The sequence below is a fragment of the Mustela erminea genome, chromosome 17 (assembly GCF_009829155.1).
Source record: "Mustela erminea isolate mMusErm1 chromosome 17, mMusErm1.Pri, whole genome shotgun sequence".
NCBI lineage: Eukaryota > Metazoa > Chordata > Mammalia > Carnivora > Mustelidae > Mustela > Mustela erminea.
In genome coordinates, this window is record NC_045630.1 from 18,685,837 (window position 1) to 18,700,817 (window position 14,981).

The 14,981-nt window shown below is 43.4% G+C and overlaps 1 protein-coding gene across 1 annotated transcript in view; it reads right to left on the reverse strand.

Annotated features, from left to right (window-relative positions):
* SHCBP1L (SHC binding and spindle associated 1 like) overlaps positions 1-3,551 on the reverse strand; it is a 31,162-nt gene extending 27,611 nt beyond the window's left edge. Inside the window, exons 1-2 of the mRNA XM_032319203.1 lie at positions 2,988-3,551; positions 1,088-1,237 (exon numbers count right to left, since the gene is read on the reverse strand). Of these exons, the coding sequence (XP_032175094.1) occupies positions 1,088-1,237; positions 2,988-3,419 (582 nt within the window). The 5' untranslated portion in view covers positions 3,420-3,551. The remainder of the gene's footprint in view (positions 1-1,087; positions 1,238-2,987) is intronic.
* Positions 3,552-14,981: the final 11,430 nt, after the last annotated feature.

Genomic DNA, 14,981 nt, shown 5'->3' on the forward strand with positions numbered 1-14,981 from the left:
CTATCATGAGGTGTTAGAAGAAAAGCCATCCCCCCCCCTTTTTTTAATTGCTAGAATGCCATCCCCTTTATTTCAGTCAGAAATGTCCTGCTTTAATGTGTTGTGTATGTCAGGCTTCCACGTAAAACTTGACTAAACCCCCCCCCAACAAAATGTTAAAGATATCAATGTAGTACACCTCCTCTTATCTATGTGAAAAAAAGTCCAGAGGAGTTACGAAAGTTCCGGGAAAAAGTTACTCAAAATCTGAGGTTGAGCAAAACTCAAAGAAACACTAAAAACAGAATATTATTGAAAAACTAATCCCAAGTCTCTATTATATTTTTTGTATAGTCTCTACGATAAAAAAAAAAAAAGCCTTTTTTTATCTGTAAAAATACCACTAACTTACTTTTCCATAGCACATAGAAGTGAATTATTTTCAGGTAGTGTGCAATATAATGAATTTCAAACACAAATTTTTCTGGTAACCAAAACAACAGATTTGAAATATCTGAGGTAGGGATACCATTTGTGATTATAGATATTAATGTCTATACAGGGAAAATTAATCTTTAAGGGCAACTTATGACATCAAATATGCTACAGTATTTAACCTATAGACCTAAAAAAGTAAAATCTTACCAGATGAAGGCCTGGAGGTTGATGTATTATACTAAAAGGGTACTTTTCATGGGAAATTTCAAATTTTGCCAATAGTTTTCTAATCCATTTTTTTCCTGTCTTATTCTACCTAAACCTCATAATTCAGATAAATGAAGTTTAAAGGCAAATGATGGAAAAAGAAGGCCCAAGTCTGTTAAAGCCTAAATTAGTAATTTAAAGAAATGCACTTTTGCTATGTGAGCAGTTGAAACTAAGCAGTTGCACTAGATTCCATTTAATAATTAACTGTGCCCAGGTAAATAGATGCTAATATCCCCCTTTCTTTTTACGCTATTAATCTGCTTAGAAAATTAAAATAGACATAACTTTTGTCAGCCTGCTTTTAAGAATCAAAGCCCCAAATTAGTAAGGTCATATTTTGGTCTTCAAAAGAACTAATAATTTCACTCAAAAGAACAAAGCTCAGGTAAAAGTTACTTACCTCAACCAGTATACCAACAAAAGGGATAGAAGCTTCTTCATATTTCACAAAGAATAACTCAGGATTTGTCTTCCAGACTCCAAACCATTTGTCCTTCAACTTTAATTTTTCTGATAGATATTTACTCATAGCTTCATCAGCATCTTCTGCCTAGCAAAAGAGAAAATGTGTAAGCATATAAAATTATAGATTAGTATATAAATATTTTTACTGATTTCTATTTAAATTTGAGATGGATACACCCTTAAATAATTAAAAAACAGTTATCTGTTACCTGGAAAGTAACAGATTTTAATTGAATCAATGTTTACTGGAAAATATCATAAAAATTAACTTAAAAGAGATCCACTCACTCAATAGAGTAATTCAGTGCTGAAACATCTACTTGTTATTTTTTAAGTAATTTGTTTTATTAATCCACTGAGAAGAACTGTAATTATACATTTAAAAATAGTAATTATCTCTTTTAAAAAACAGCAATTATTTTTCTGAACTTTAAAGATACAGTAACCTATTTAAAACAGTACATAAAAATTTAAAACAGCACTCCATTCTATAAAACAAATGAGCATATTAAGCATTCAAAAAAAACTACCCATTTGATTTCTTTAAAATTCAGTTACCTCAAGGATGATAATCATCAGGAAAGCTATTGTGAAACTCAGCCATTAGAACCAGTCTGATTAATGGCACAAAATTTTCTATAAAAGTATTTCAGTTGCCTTTCAGAGACTTCCTCTTCTCCAACCCTCATTATCAGATATAACTTGGCCATTAATACTGTCCTAGTTTTATGTTAAATGTGTTCTTAGAAATAAAATTTTCATCCGATTGTAAAATACGGCTCACCTACAGAAAATCTGAAAAATGCACAACCTGTAAGGAAAACAAAACCCACTCCTGATCCTGACAGCCCAAATAACCATTGTTGCTAATTCCTTCCAGTCATTTTTCTGTGCTTGTATTCATCCTGCATATGAATTATATTTTGTTTTGTCTCCTGGGTTTTTTTTTCTAATATTATGGTGTAAGATATAACTAATGTTCTTGAAAACCCAATTTTTTGCTCTGCATGGGTCGCCACTATATGCAGCCATAAGTTCTTTATTGCCCCATAGTCAGAAATTTAATTTCTAATTTTTAAAAAAAGATTTTTATTTATTTATTTATTTGACAGACAAGAGATCTCAAGTAGGCAGAGCGGGGGGGGGGGGGGGAGGGGGAGGGCGGGGGGGCGGGGGAGGGCGGGGAGGGGAGCAGGCTCCCGGCTGAGCAGAGAACCCAATGCGGGCCTCGGGTCCCAGGACCCTGAGACCATGACCCGAGCTGAAGGCAGAGGCCTTAACCCACTGAGCCACCCAGGCGCCCCTAGTTTCTAATTTTTAATTCTAATACATACCAGTGTCCAATATCTTTGTACACAAATTCTTCTATAACTTAAAAAAAAAAAAAAAAAGGCTAGAAACAAGATATTTGTTCTCTGCAGTGTTACGAGGTACGTGTATCCTGGATACGAAACATCCCGGACGGTCTGGGATGTACATCGAGTGTACACCCGTGCAGCACTGTCAGGTCAAAGTCAAGGCTAGGTCACGGTATCCTCACGTGTGGACACGAGTCCTTAAATGAGAGAACTGAGACGCAAACCTGGGCACCGATAAGGCCTGTCGATCTAAGACGTCCACGGGGGCACTGACTAAGGCCTAGCGATCTTCATCTGTTGGAAGTTGCCAGAAACCCGGCAAACGCTCTACCAGGGCTGCCCCCCTCACTGACAGTGGTTTGGGTGCGGGAAAAGCCAACGGTAACTGGCTCTGGGCCAGGCCGGGTGCCTCTGGCCCGGCGGAGGCCCCCCAAATGCGAGCCCACGTCCTCCTCGGAACCGCAGGCCGGCCCTCACCTTACAGCCCTGCAGCACCTCGTCGCAGTACAGCGCCACCTTCTCGTCGCGCCACATCCCCCTCATGGGGGACACGCAGACCGGGGGCAGCGGCTGCGCCTCCTCTTCATCCTCTTCGGGCACCGACAGAAGGGGCTCCTCCTCCTCCTCCTCCTGCTGTTCCTCCGCGCCCTCGCCCTCGCCCTCGCCGTCGCCCTCGGCCTGAGCCGCGGGCAGCAGCTGCAGCCGCCGCCGCGCCGCCTCCCGGCCCGCCTTCCCCTTCACTGGCCGCGGGGACGCCGCCACCGCCCGCACCGGGGATGCGGCGCTCTTCAGGGTCCCCACCAACACCGAGTCCCCGGTGGGCGCGGACACCCCCTTTTCGCCTCGCCTGCCGGGGCTGACGGTTCGGACGGAGTCCTCCGGCGCGGAAGCCCTGGCCCCCGACGCCATCTCCTCACACCGCGAGGACCAGCTGCGGCCGTTAGTCGCTTTTCCCGCTCTCAGCCCGCTGGCCAATGAGCGAGCGCCGCCGGCGCAGCCCGCAACGAGCGCGGGGCCTCGAGGGGCGCAGGGCCCGGTGAGTTGGGGGATGGGTGGAGGCGGGGGCGGGGTGAAGGGGGCCGCGGTCTGCAGGGTGGTGCGGGGGCGCGGACGCTGCAGGGCGGGGCGGGGGTGGACCGCGTGGCGTTCAGTGCGGCGCCCCCGCTAGGTGGCGCCCGGGCGCAGGGCGCTCGCCCTAACCCGACGCCGCTCCCCTTGGACCTACCCAAGTGAGAATTCTCTCCCCAGGATCCCCTCCGTTTTCAGGGTGCTTGTGAGTCACCCCAAGGTCATCGTGACCTAACTCATGCGCCGCCTACACTGCACACACGCACATCTGCACAAACACAATCTGAAAGAAAATTCAGTTTTACGCTGGGGACATGTAGTAAGTGGAACCCTCTGCTTATGACCAAAGGACACTCCAGTGACAAATCCAGCGATCTAGATTTTCCCCAACCTATTCACACGGTTCCCAATATAAATCTGCCTTTACATTTTGAACAAGACACATTTTGCCAAAAAGGGTAGGTTAGTCTCCTTTCATGTCTCTGTTTTGCTGCTCAAATCATTACATTTTTATATCATGTAACTATTCAAGCAGATTAAAATTTCCAGCTGGGAGGAATGTGTGCAAACTAAGAATACCCTCACAATAAAAGTCTGCTCGAGATAATATATTTTGGAGGGCGCCTGGGTAGCTCAGTTGATTGAACGACTGCCTTCGTCTCAGGTCATGATCCCGGACTTCCAGAATCGAGTCCCGCCTCGGGCTCCCAGCTCCTTGGGGAGTCTGCTTCTCCCTCTGACCTTCTCCTCGCTCATGCTCTCTCTCACTCATTCTCACTCAAACAAATAAATAAAATCTTTAAAAAAAAAAAAAAAGATAATACATTTTGGAGAAGAACAGAGACCACTCATTTCTGTTATATAACTATTAAATGTGCATAGAGCGGGTTGGAATAACTTCTGTTTGCTCTCTAGCTGTGAAAAAACTGCACCAGGGCCAACAGCTCCCACAACGAACAGCATTGGGAAAACACCTGCCTTCCTTCACACTCATCTGGAAGAACACTGTGTTAAATTTGGAGTTTATTTTGAGGAAAATATTAGACTTAATATCATGTTCAGGGAATAATTCCATTTATCACATTTGACTCTATGTTTATTCCCTTTGTCAGGAGTCTTGGATTTTGTTTAAAATTGTACTTAGCTACAGACTTCACTTACTGAAAGTAAAATCTATTTACTCTAGCATTTCTTCAAAAAGTTTGTTTTTTAAGACATTTTAGTACATTGTCATTAGATTCAGAGTAACAGAGACCACTTGTCCTAGTCAAAAGTTTAAAAACAACAATAGCTTCTTTCAAAAAAAAAAAAAAAAAACAAACCAAACCAAACCAAACCAAACCAAACCAAACCCAAGCAGATATTTGTAGGAACCTGCTATGTGCCAGGTAACACATAGATGTCAAAGTTTTAGAAATAAAAGACTGAGTTCTGGGTGCAGATGGGTTAATAGATTATTGTGTTGGGGAAGGACCCTGATTTTAAAAATGTATTTAGGGGTGCTAGGTGGCTTGGTGGGTTAAACCTCTGCCTTTGGCTCAGGTTGTGATCCCAAGGTCCTGGGATCGAGCCCCACGTCAGACTCTCTGCTCAGCAGGGAGCCTGCTTCCCCCGCTCTCTCTGCCTGCCTCTCTGCCTACTTGTGATCTCTTTCTGTCAAATGGATGAATAAAATCTTAAAAAAAAAATTTAAAAAAACACATGTGTGTGTGTGTGTGTATTCTGCAAGCATATATTCTGCAAGTGTGTGTGTGTGTATATATATATATTTTTTTTTTTTCTAACCCCTTTATGGGAAAAAAGATCTTTCTTCCCAGAAGTGACACTTAAGCTGAGTCTTGATCATGAAAGCAATATCTGTGTCATTTTGAAATAGAAGGAATTTTAAATCAGTTGTACTTCCAATGCTTGGCAATAACTACTGTTAGATTTTGGAATATTTTCTTTCGATAGTTTTTCCTATCACATTATTACATAGTTTAGATCATATTAACTTTTTCATTAATCTTTTATTTAGGCTAAGCATTTTCTTATTGCAAATTATTTAAGTACATTATTTCCAATAGCTGTGTATAATTTCCATAAACCCATACTTTTAGGTGTTTGAGCTACATTAATTTCCATAATAATGAATATGCCATTTTGATACATTTGTACTTAAATTTTGCCTGTATTTTGTATCCCCCACACTCACCCCCCAGGGAAAAGTGGGATTCCCAAGTCAGGATGTGTAAACATTTTAAGACTGCTAGTATTGCCAAGTTGTTTCCCAAAAAGGATGTGTATGAATTTCTACTTCCATTAGCAGATATAATTCTCAGATGGACTGTGTTATGAAATAGTAGATTATAGACACCTCAGCTAGGAATAGAATGGGAGATGGAGTAGGATAAACTTTCCAGGCAGAGAGTCATTAGTGATTTTACAGAAGGGTAAAAGAATTTGGTCTCGGTAGCTTAGTATGGCTGGATTAGCGGGGGCAAACTGGGACAAAACCTCAGGTTGGAGAAATATACAAAAGCCATCTCACAGAGGGTCATGTATGTTATGTGTATAAGTAGCTGAATTCTAAGCATACCGAGAGACTCTCCCTTATCTAACTTGATATTCCACTCTCTGATCTAGCACCCTCTGTATCCACTCCCACATAAACTTTCCTCGGTCATGCCAGTACATGTTGGTCAGTCCTCTCTGGCTGGACGCAGTACATCTCTGGCTGGGTTAGGTTGTGTCTTCACCCTATTTATTGGACTGGTGGGCTGGAGGGGGTATGGGGTAGGCCCTCAGTGGTGCATGTAGTTTTCCAAGGCAGAAGCCTATGTGTCATCTGCAAGCACGGGGGACTCTAGCTTTCAGTGGGGAGAAGTGAGCTCAGAGGATTCAAGGGATTCAGTATCTCCCATTGCATCAACCAGGATATCCTCATACCAAGGCTCAGGGTCTCTCTTTCCCAATCAGAGACTGACTGGTTTAGCAATCCTGCCTCTGAGAACTCACCCTTCCTTGGAACTCCATTCCCCCCCCCCCCCCGCCTTTTTTTTTTTTTAAGATTTTATTTATTTGAGAGAGGGAACATGAACGGGGAAGGGGAGGAAGAAAAGGAGAGAGACTCTCAAGCAGACTCCCCACTGAGCCTGGCGCTCAAGGCGCGGGGCTCAACCCCAGGACCCTGAGATCATGACCTGGGGCTGAAGTCAGACACTTAATTGACCAAACCACCCAGGCATCCCTGGAACTTATCCTCATAAAAACCCCAGAGCCCATGTTTTTTCCTGCCTTTCAGCTATAGATGAGTCTCTTTATGTGCCGCAGTGGAGGCCTTTCTGGCTTTGACACTTCACCTTAAATTGGTTATCGCGGCATTTCTTTGTCTTATGCCAGTAAATACATAATCCTCAGCAAGAGAACATTGAGTCCATCGTCCTTACAACACTGCCTCCACCAAACCATTCCAGTTCCTGACATCGGACCACCAGGGCGTTCTTGTCCCTCTCACCCACAGCAGAAGTTGGAATAATTGCAATGACACAGCGTGCTAAGAGCCATCAGTATACCATGGACCACCAATGACAGCGTCCTCCTTGATGGTGGTCTAGAAGGTGATTCAGCTCCAACATGTCATTTTATAATCTGCTTCCTTACTGTTTGTCTTAGCTTGGGTCTCCTGGGAGGGATAAGCGACAATGATTTCCATAAGGAGAATTTGGGGAGGTGCTTTCGAGAACGATATCTATAAGGGAAGGAGGGAATCAGGAATGGACAAAGAGAACTGTGCAACTATGATGAGTTTGCAACAGAGTTCTCAGCCATTCATCCTGGAAGCTCTGGGCTAGGATGGCCCTTTTGAGTTCTGGCGGGGGATGGCCCTTTACATCCATGCATCTTCCTGTCATTGGCGGTGAGCTGCCCACAGAGAGAGGCATGACCCTGATGTGGTAGCTCCCTTTGAAGAAGCTGCCAAACTGTCTTCCAAAGCAGCTGTGCCATTTTTGCGTTCCCTCCACCAATGAATGAGAGTTCCTGTTGCTTTACATCTTCACCAGCGTTTGGTGGTGTCTGTGTCCTGGCCATTCTAATCGATGCAGAGTAGCAGCAGCACCTTTTGGCGCAGGGTAACTCCCAGAGAGGGCTTTAGAAGCGAGTTTTCAGCGTCCAAGAGATTGGATATCTTGATTCTTTTTTTTTTTTCCCAAGACTTTATTTATTTATTTGACAGAGAGAGATCACAAGTAGGCAGCAGCAGGCAGAGAGAGAGAGGGGAAAGCAGGCTCCCCACTGAGAAGAGAGCCCAATGCGGGGTTCAATCTCAGGACTGTGAGATCATGACCTGAGCTGAAGGCAGAGGCTTTATCCCACTGAGCCACCCAGGCGCCCCTGGATATCTTGGTTCTAAAAGAAGGCTTGGGGAAGCAAACCAGATCATCCACTCCACAGAGTTGTCAGACTGCGTTATAAGAATAGAACTCTATTTTGGTAAAGTGCACTTGCTGTGGGCTCCTCTGAGCCATTGGCCTCTAACACAGAGGTAAGTCAAGCACTTGAGCTTACTGTCTAGAAGTCAGTTGGTTTTAGCTCCGTGTATTAATGGGACATAGGGAGTTTTAGCCATCCTCTCCCTAAGCCCGGGGTTCAAGGGATTTGCGGGATGGAGACAGGCACAGTTGTTGAATGTCCATGTAGCTGATCTCACTGGGCTCATGTCTTTGAGCTTTCTTTTCCTCCAGCACTTTCTCTCCATTCACGTCTTTGGGGAAGTTATATTGAAAAACGAATGGTCGAGAGCATGGACTCTGGCCAGACTGCCTGGGTTCTCTGACTTCTCTGAAGTCAAGGTAAATTTCTCCTCCTCTTTACGGCCTTTTCCTTGCCAAAATGGGGCTGTAATACCAGTCTGTGGTAAGGAGTTTCTGCGCCCTTGGCCTTCTGCTGTTTGAGCCGTGCCGGCAGCACATCTCATCTGATGTTCTGTCAGCTTCTGCTTTCCCAGAGCAGTTCAAACGACTCTTGCATTTGGTTAGTGATTCTCACTGGCATGGCCTTGAGTGTTCCATGAAGCCAGCTCTGTACTCTATCTCGGGGTTGAAAAACTCATTTCCCTTCTTTCTTCTTGGAGGCTTTTCCTTGAATTGGCTCTTCCTTCCCATTGAAGTGGTGAGATACAAGAGGACGATTGCTGAGCGGGTTCCCAGGTGGAAAGGGCAGGCGGCGGCCTGGCTTGCACAGACACTGAGCTAGGCCGGCCTTTGAGGTAGAAGAGAGTCTATGGTTCCTGCATACGGGCTAGTTTCCACACTGGGCTTTATGGCCAAAACCTGCTGGCCTTGTCTTGTTTCTCACAAAGACCTTCTGCCTGATTGTGGCAGAATTGAACTTGAGAAATCTCAAGTCTTGGGTATCTTTCTTTTTCTCTTGTTTCCAGGGATCTGACCAGTAGCCATTGTCGTGCCTTGCTCATGCCGTTTTCTTCAACTTGAATAACCCTTCCTGTTTGTCTCTACCTGTCAGAATTCTCCTAGGCCAGGTTCCAATACACCAGCCCTCATGAGAACTAAGCTTGTTCTCCGCTGTGCACTCAGAGTACTTTCTGCACAGTATTATCAACATTGAAATTCCTTCATGTACAGGGACAGATACATTTTTAAATCCAGTACTTAGCACAGTCCTTGGCACATATCTAGTAAAAGTTTTAAGAATGGTACCACTATAGAAGTATAATCAATATTTTTTTCCAATTTCTGAGTGAAATGTGTATCCGTTCTTCTCCTCCCCTAGCGTTTTACTTCCTTGATGCCCACCCAGGATCAGTTCTACTCATCTTTATGTCCATTTGTATGTGGGCTATGTTATGTGGATTTGTTATATCCATAAGTTGTATGTGGGTTAAATTCTACAAATTAAGGGGAATATTCACAGGCTTTTATTCTCTTCAGGTCTGAGGGACCTCTAAGTTAAATCCACAGGCTGTCTCCAATATACAAATGATCTACATACAAAAGCTTATTTAAGAGGCGCCTGGGTGACTCAGTGGGTTGAGCCTCTGCTTTCCGCTCAGGTCATGATCTCAGGATCCTGGGGTTGAGTTCCCCATTGGGCTCTCTGCTCAGAGGGGAGCCTTCTTCCCCCTTTCTCCCTACCTGACTCTTTGCCTACTTGTTATCTCTCTCTCTGTGTGTCAAATAAATAAATAAAATCTCTTAAAAAAAAAAAAAGCTTATTTAAAAATTAGAACTCATTAGGGATGCCGGGGTGTCTCAGCTGGTTAAGCGGCTGCCTTCAGCTCAGGTCATGATCCTAAGGTCTTGGGATCAAGTCCCACATTGGGCTCCTTGCTCAGAGGGAAGCCTACTTCTCCCTCTACCTGCTGTGCCCCCTGCTTGTGCTCACTCTCTCTCGGATTTAAAAAAAAAAAAAAATCAAAACTCATGATTGTCTGTCTGAAAAATATTTCTGATCAAAACTTCTCTTCCTCTTTAAAAAACAAAGAGCTTATCTTCCTAGGTCACTGTGAAACAGTCTTTCAGTCTTCCAATCTCTGAACATTAACTCTTTGAGATCTTCTTTTTTCTTTTTTGCCTTTGAGGGAAAAAGCAAAGCACCTACGAATAATAACACCTAGCTGTAGACAAAACAAGAATAGATAAGACTTGGGGCACCTGGGTGGTCAGTCAGTTGAGCGTCTGCCTTTGGCTCAGATCAAGATCTCTGGGTCCTGGGGTCCAGCCCTGATGGTCTCCCTGCTCTGGGGAGAATTTGCTTCTCCCTCTGCCCCTCCCTCTGCTCCTATGCTCTGGCTCTCTCTCTCTCTCTCTCTCTGCCTCTTCTTTCCTTTCAAACAGATAAAATCATTTTTTAAAAAAAGAATAAGACTCACTGACATTTCAGAGATTCACCCAGACTCAGAGTTTCCCCGCGGTTTCATTTCCATGTAGGATAGGGACTTGGGATCAGGAGAAGACAGATCTACTGGACATGAGTACAGAGATGTAACAGGGGCTGGGGTCTAATACAACCAGCTCTGGGACTGGGGACACGGATGGACAGACAGCAGAGACTGGGAGGATTCACCTTCCTTCCCCCCTAGTGATGCCTAACCTGAATTGAAGGGAAGAGTTGGGACCAGAATTAAGAGGAACTGAGGGATCCCGTGTAGCAAAGAGAAAAGAGAAAAGAAGTTGTTTCATGCGACAGATACGTATTGTCCACCTACTCTGGCTGGCATGGTGTTACGTGCTGGGAATAGAGCAAAACTTACAAAAATCCCTTAGCTTGCATTCTGGATAAGGGAGATAAACAATAAACTTTTTTTTTTAAAGTAAAATTCCCAAGAGAAACAAACACTTGCTCACATGAAAACTTGCACAAGAATGTTGAGAGCAGATTATTTACAATAGCCAAAAAATGAAAAGAACTCAAATGTCCATCAGTTGATAAACAGACAAAGGAAATGTGGTATATTCCATATAAGGGATATTATTTGACCATTAAAAGAAATCAAGTACCAATACACACAGCACAGAAGAACCTTGGAAACATGCTAAGGGAATGAACTCAGTCACAAAAGCCCACAGAACGTGTGATTCCATGTATATGAAATGTCCTGAATAGGCAAATCTCTAAGGACAGGAAGCAGATTAGTGATTGCCCAGGATTAGTGGCTGTGAGATGGCTCAAAGGGAAATGAGATCTTCCTGCTAAGAGGTCCTGGAGTTCTTTTAGCGGTGATGAGAACATACTATAATGGCTTGTAATGAAGGTTACACAACTTTGAGAGCACACTAATAATCATTAAGTTGTAGGTGTGAAATGGGTGAATTGTATAGTATGTGTATTAAAATAAATGTGAAAAAGTAAAATTTATAGTAATAAACCCTCTGAGAGTGATAAAACATATGGCAGGAAGCAGAGATGGAGGAGGTTTTTTTTTTTTAATATTTTATTTATTTATTTGACAGAGATCAAAAGTAGGCAGAGAAGCAGGCAGAGAGAGAGAGGAGGATGCAGGCTCCCTGCTGAGCAGAGAGCCCAATGCGGGGCTCGATCCCAGGACCCTGAGATCATGACCTGAGCCGAAGGCAGAGGCTCTAAGCCACTGAGCCACCCAGGTGCCCCGAGATGGAGGAGTTTTGATATAATTTTTACTCAGGGTAAGGAGGGTAGGTCTCACCATAGGTGATATTTGAGTGACTACAGATCCAAAGGAGGTCAGAAGGAAAATATTGGACTTTGACATTGAAAAGGGAAGAAACTTTTTTCCATCACTGAGTTACTTACAGAGAGCAATTCAGATAAAAGGAACACAGGGAAATGAGGAGTAACTACAGTTTTAGAGAATCCATAATGCAACTAGCGTTATTATTTTCACATTTCCTCACATGATAAGCATTTAAATAAGTACTCACTAAATGAGTCATCTGGGGATTTAGGAATTTTAGAAGTTTTGTATGGTGGAGATTGGTTTTTATCGTTTGGGATGGGATTCTGCAAAATGCTGTTGTATTTGTTTCTCCACTTGGTTTTCTCAATTGAATAAATAAATAAATATTAATCAGCACTTCAGTCAGCAATTTATTCTCAAGTACTTTAATTTCTCCTCTCTTGAAACATGAATTTTTCCCTCTCCCTTTAACTCTTTGACCTTAACTCTGTAAACAAATACTCTGGTGGGACCAAGCAGGTGCAGCTCTCTTGGAAGCATGTAACTCTTCATTTTTGCCAGAAGAGGGCACTGGAGAGCTGTCAGGCCGTTTTCAGGGCGCCAATCCCAAAGGGCTAGGTGGAGCCTGAAGCGATCCTTCAGCCCAGCCTGCCCCAGTCCTGACTCAGAATCAGACTGCACAGCACTTTGTAGGGGACAAGCTCAGACACATCTCTCTAATGTCTAACACTTCTCGAACCACAGTCTTCAAACTCTGACAGTGTGTACTAACTCCCTGATACTTGTTCTGTGTTCTGCTTTTGTTTTTAGCTCTTTTTGAGATAAATACAGATTTTAATTTTAAATTAACCCCACAAAAGAAAACAATCACCAGGCATGTTTCGGGGCACATAAGTTCCACTAACGAGAGGCAGTACAGGCTATGGACAGGGAGCAGCCTAAGACCGCTGACACTAGCTTTCCTGGTAACAACTAACGGCCCAAACTTGCCTGAATAGTACTCAGAAGTCTTACATTTCAGTCTGACAGTAAAGGACACTAAATGACAGGGACAATGGCTAATTAGCCTACATTTCGAAAGGTGCCTAGATATCTAATAGTAGGGCGAACACATAATATTGATAATGATCACTGTAGAATACTCACTCCCAACCACTGTTGATAGAAGTTGAAACCGTTGAAGACATTTAGGAAGGCAATCCGGCAAAATCTTTCAGAGTGTCAAACGTGCTTAACTTCAGTCCAGCAATGCCATCTTCAGAAACCAGTTCCCCAGAAATGGCTTGTCTATGTGCATAAAGGCATATGTAATGATCACAGCAATGATAATAGCATTTACCGCTTACTACGTGCCAGTTTGAAGAACTCTACGTATATTGACTAACGTGATTCTAAAAGTAGCCCAGTGATCTCTCTTCCTTGTTGAGGAAAGAGGCACAGTGAGGTTAAGTAACAGCCACAAGGTCGTGGAACCAGGATTCAAATACAGGCAGTGTGATTGCAGAGTTTATGCTCTTAAGCAAGACCCTTAAGCAAGACCTGGGCAGGACAGGGTATTGTTTCTAATAGTGTAAAGCTGGAAACAACCCACGTCCATTGCTAGTGGAATACCTGAATCACCGATGCTACATCCATCTTACCAAAATGAGGTCAATCCAGATGAAATGACTCAGAAAGACCCCCAAAGACATCTTGTAGGGAAAATAGCAGACGGATGGAGGGGAGCAGGCGGGAAGCAGTTCTCGGTATAATACATATAATATGATTCCATGTATGGTTCTTTAAGTTTCATATCTGTATTTGGACATATGTACAAGCATAGAAAAAGGGTGGAAGGACTTTAGAGACATCCGTCTGCTCTAGTTGTAACCTTTGTTTCTTTTTAATTTTTTTAATAAAGATTTTTATTTATTTATTTGGCAGACAGAGATCACAAGTGGGCAGAGAGGCAGGCAGAGAGAGAGAGGGGGAAGCAGGATCCCTGGCGAGCAGAGAGCCCGACGCAAGTCTCGATCCCAGGACCCTGAGATCAGGCTTTAACCCACTGAGCCACCCAGGCGCCCCTAGTTGTAACCTTTGGGCAGGAGAGTGGTATTGGGGGTGGGCGGTGTTTGTAAAAGGAAAATTTCAATGTTTTAGCCGATATAATTCTGAAGGACTTAAATGTTTTGAAATAAAATGTATTTATGTACTAGAGGAACAGCCTTTCAAAGAGGGAAAAGGATACAGTTTAAAAATAGAAGGCCATCTTGGCAAGCAGTCCAATCAACCCCTTCACATCACAGATACGGAAACTGTGGTGTTAAGGAGCAGAATGCATATGCAGCGGCCGAGCTGAGCTAGAGCCTGCCAGCCCCCCTCCTGCCCCTGCGTTCTCTGTGTTGCACCATTTTGCCTTCACTGTCGGGGAAACCTTTGAAAACAAGCTAAGCTCTTTTTTTTTTTTTTTAAAGATTTTATTTATTTATTTGACAGAGATCACAAGGAGGCAGAGAGGCAGGCGGGGGGGGGGGGGGGGCTGGGGGGAAGCAGGCTCCCCGCTCAGCAGAGAGCCGATGCGGGGCTCGATCCCAGCATCCTGAGACCATGACCCAAGCCAAAGGCAGAGGCTTTAACCCACTGGGCCACCAGGTGCCCCATAAGCGCTATCTTAATGTGATCTCACATTTATGTTTTATTTCAGAGATTCATAATCATCTGGCCTTTAAAAAGTTTTGGAGGGTATATAACGTCAGTCATTCAATCAACAATTATTTATTAAATCACATAATTAGAGAGTACTAATTAGATGCTCATTGTTTTATGTCAGGTACTGCGCTAGGCCTGGAAGTACTGTGGGTTTTTTTGTTTGTTCGTTTTTATGTCAGGTTTTTACTTAAATTCTAGTTTGTTTGGAAGTACAATGTTGAACAAGAAAAAAAAAAAAAAGCAGTTGTTACCCTCAAGAATTCTGGACACATGTTCACGACATAAACATGTATGGATTAACCAAAATGCAAAGCCGTGCCTGCTGGAAGAGAATGCACAAAAATATTAATGGCATTAGGAGTGTTAGGGTGTTTTATGTGGTTCTTTACAGATTCCCATGTTTTCCTTTTTCCAAAAGTTTCCAATTTGGGTGTAATTCTTCCATACTCAGAAAAATGTATTTTAAAGAATCAAGTAGTAGCACTTTGTCTGCATCTGAAGCATGTTGAATTATATGGCAAGGAAAGAAGGTCATTATAGTGGAGGAAATGAAATGTTTC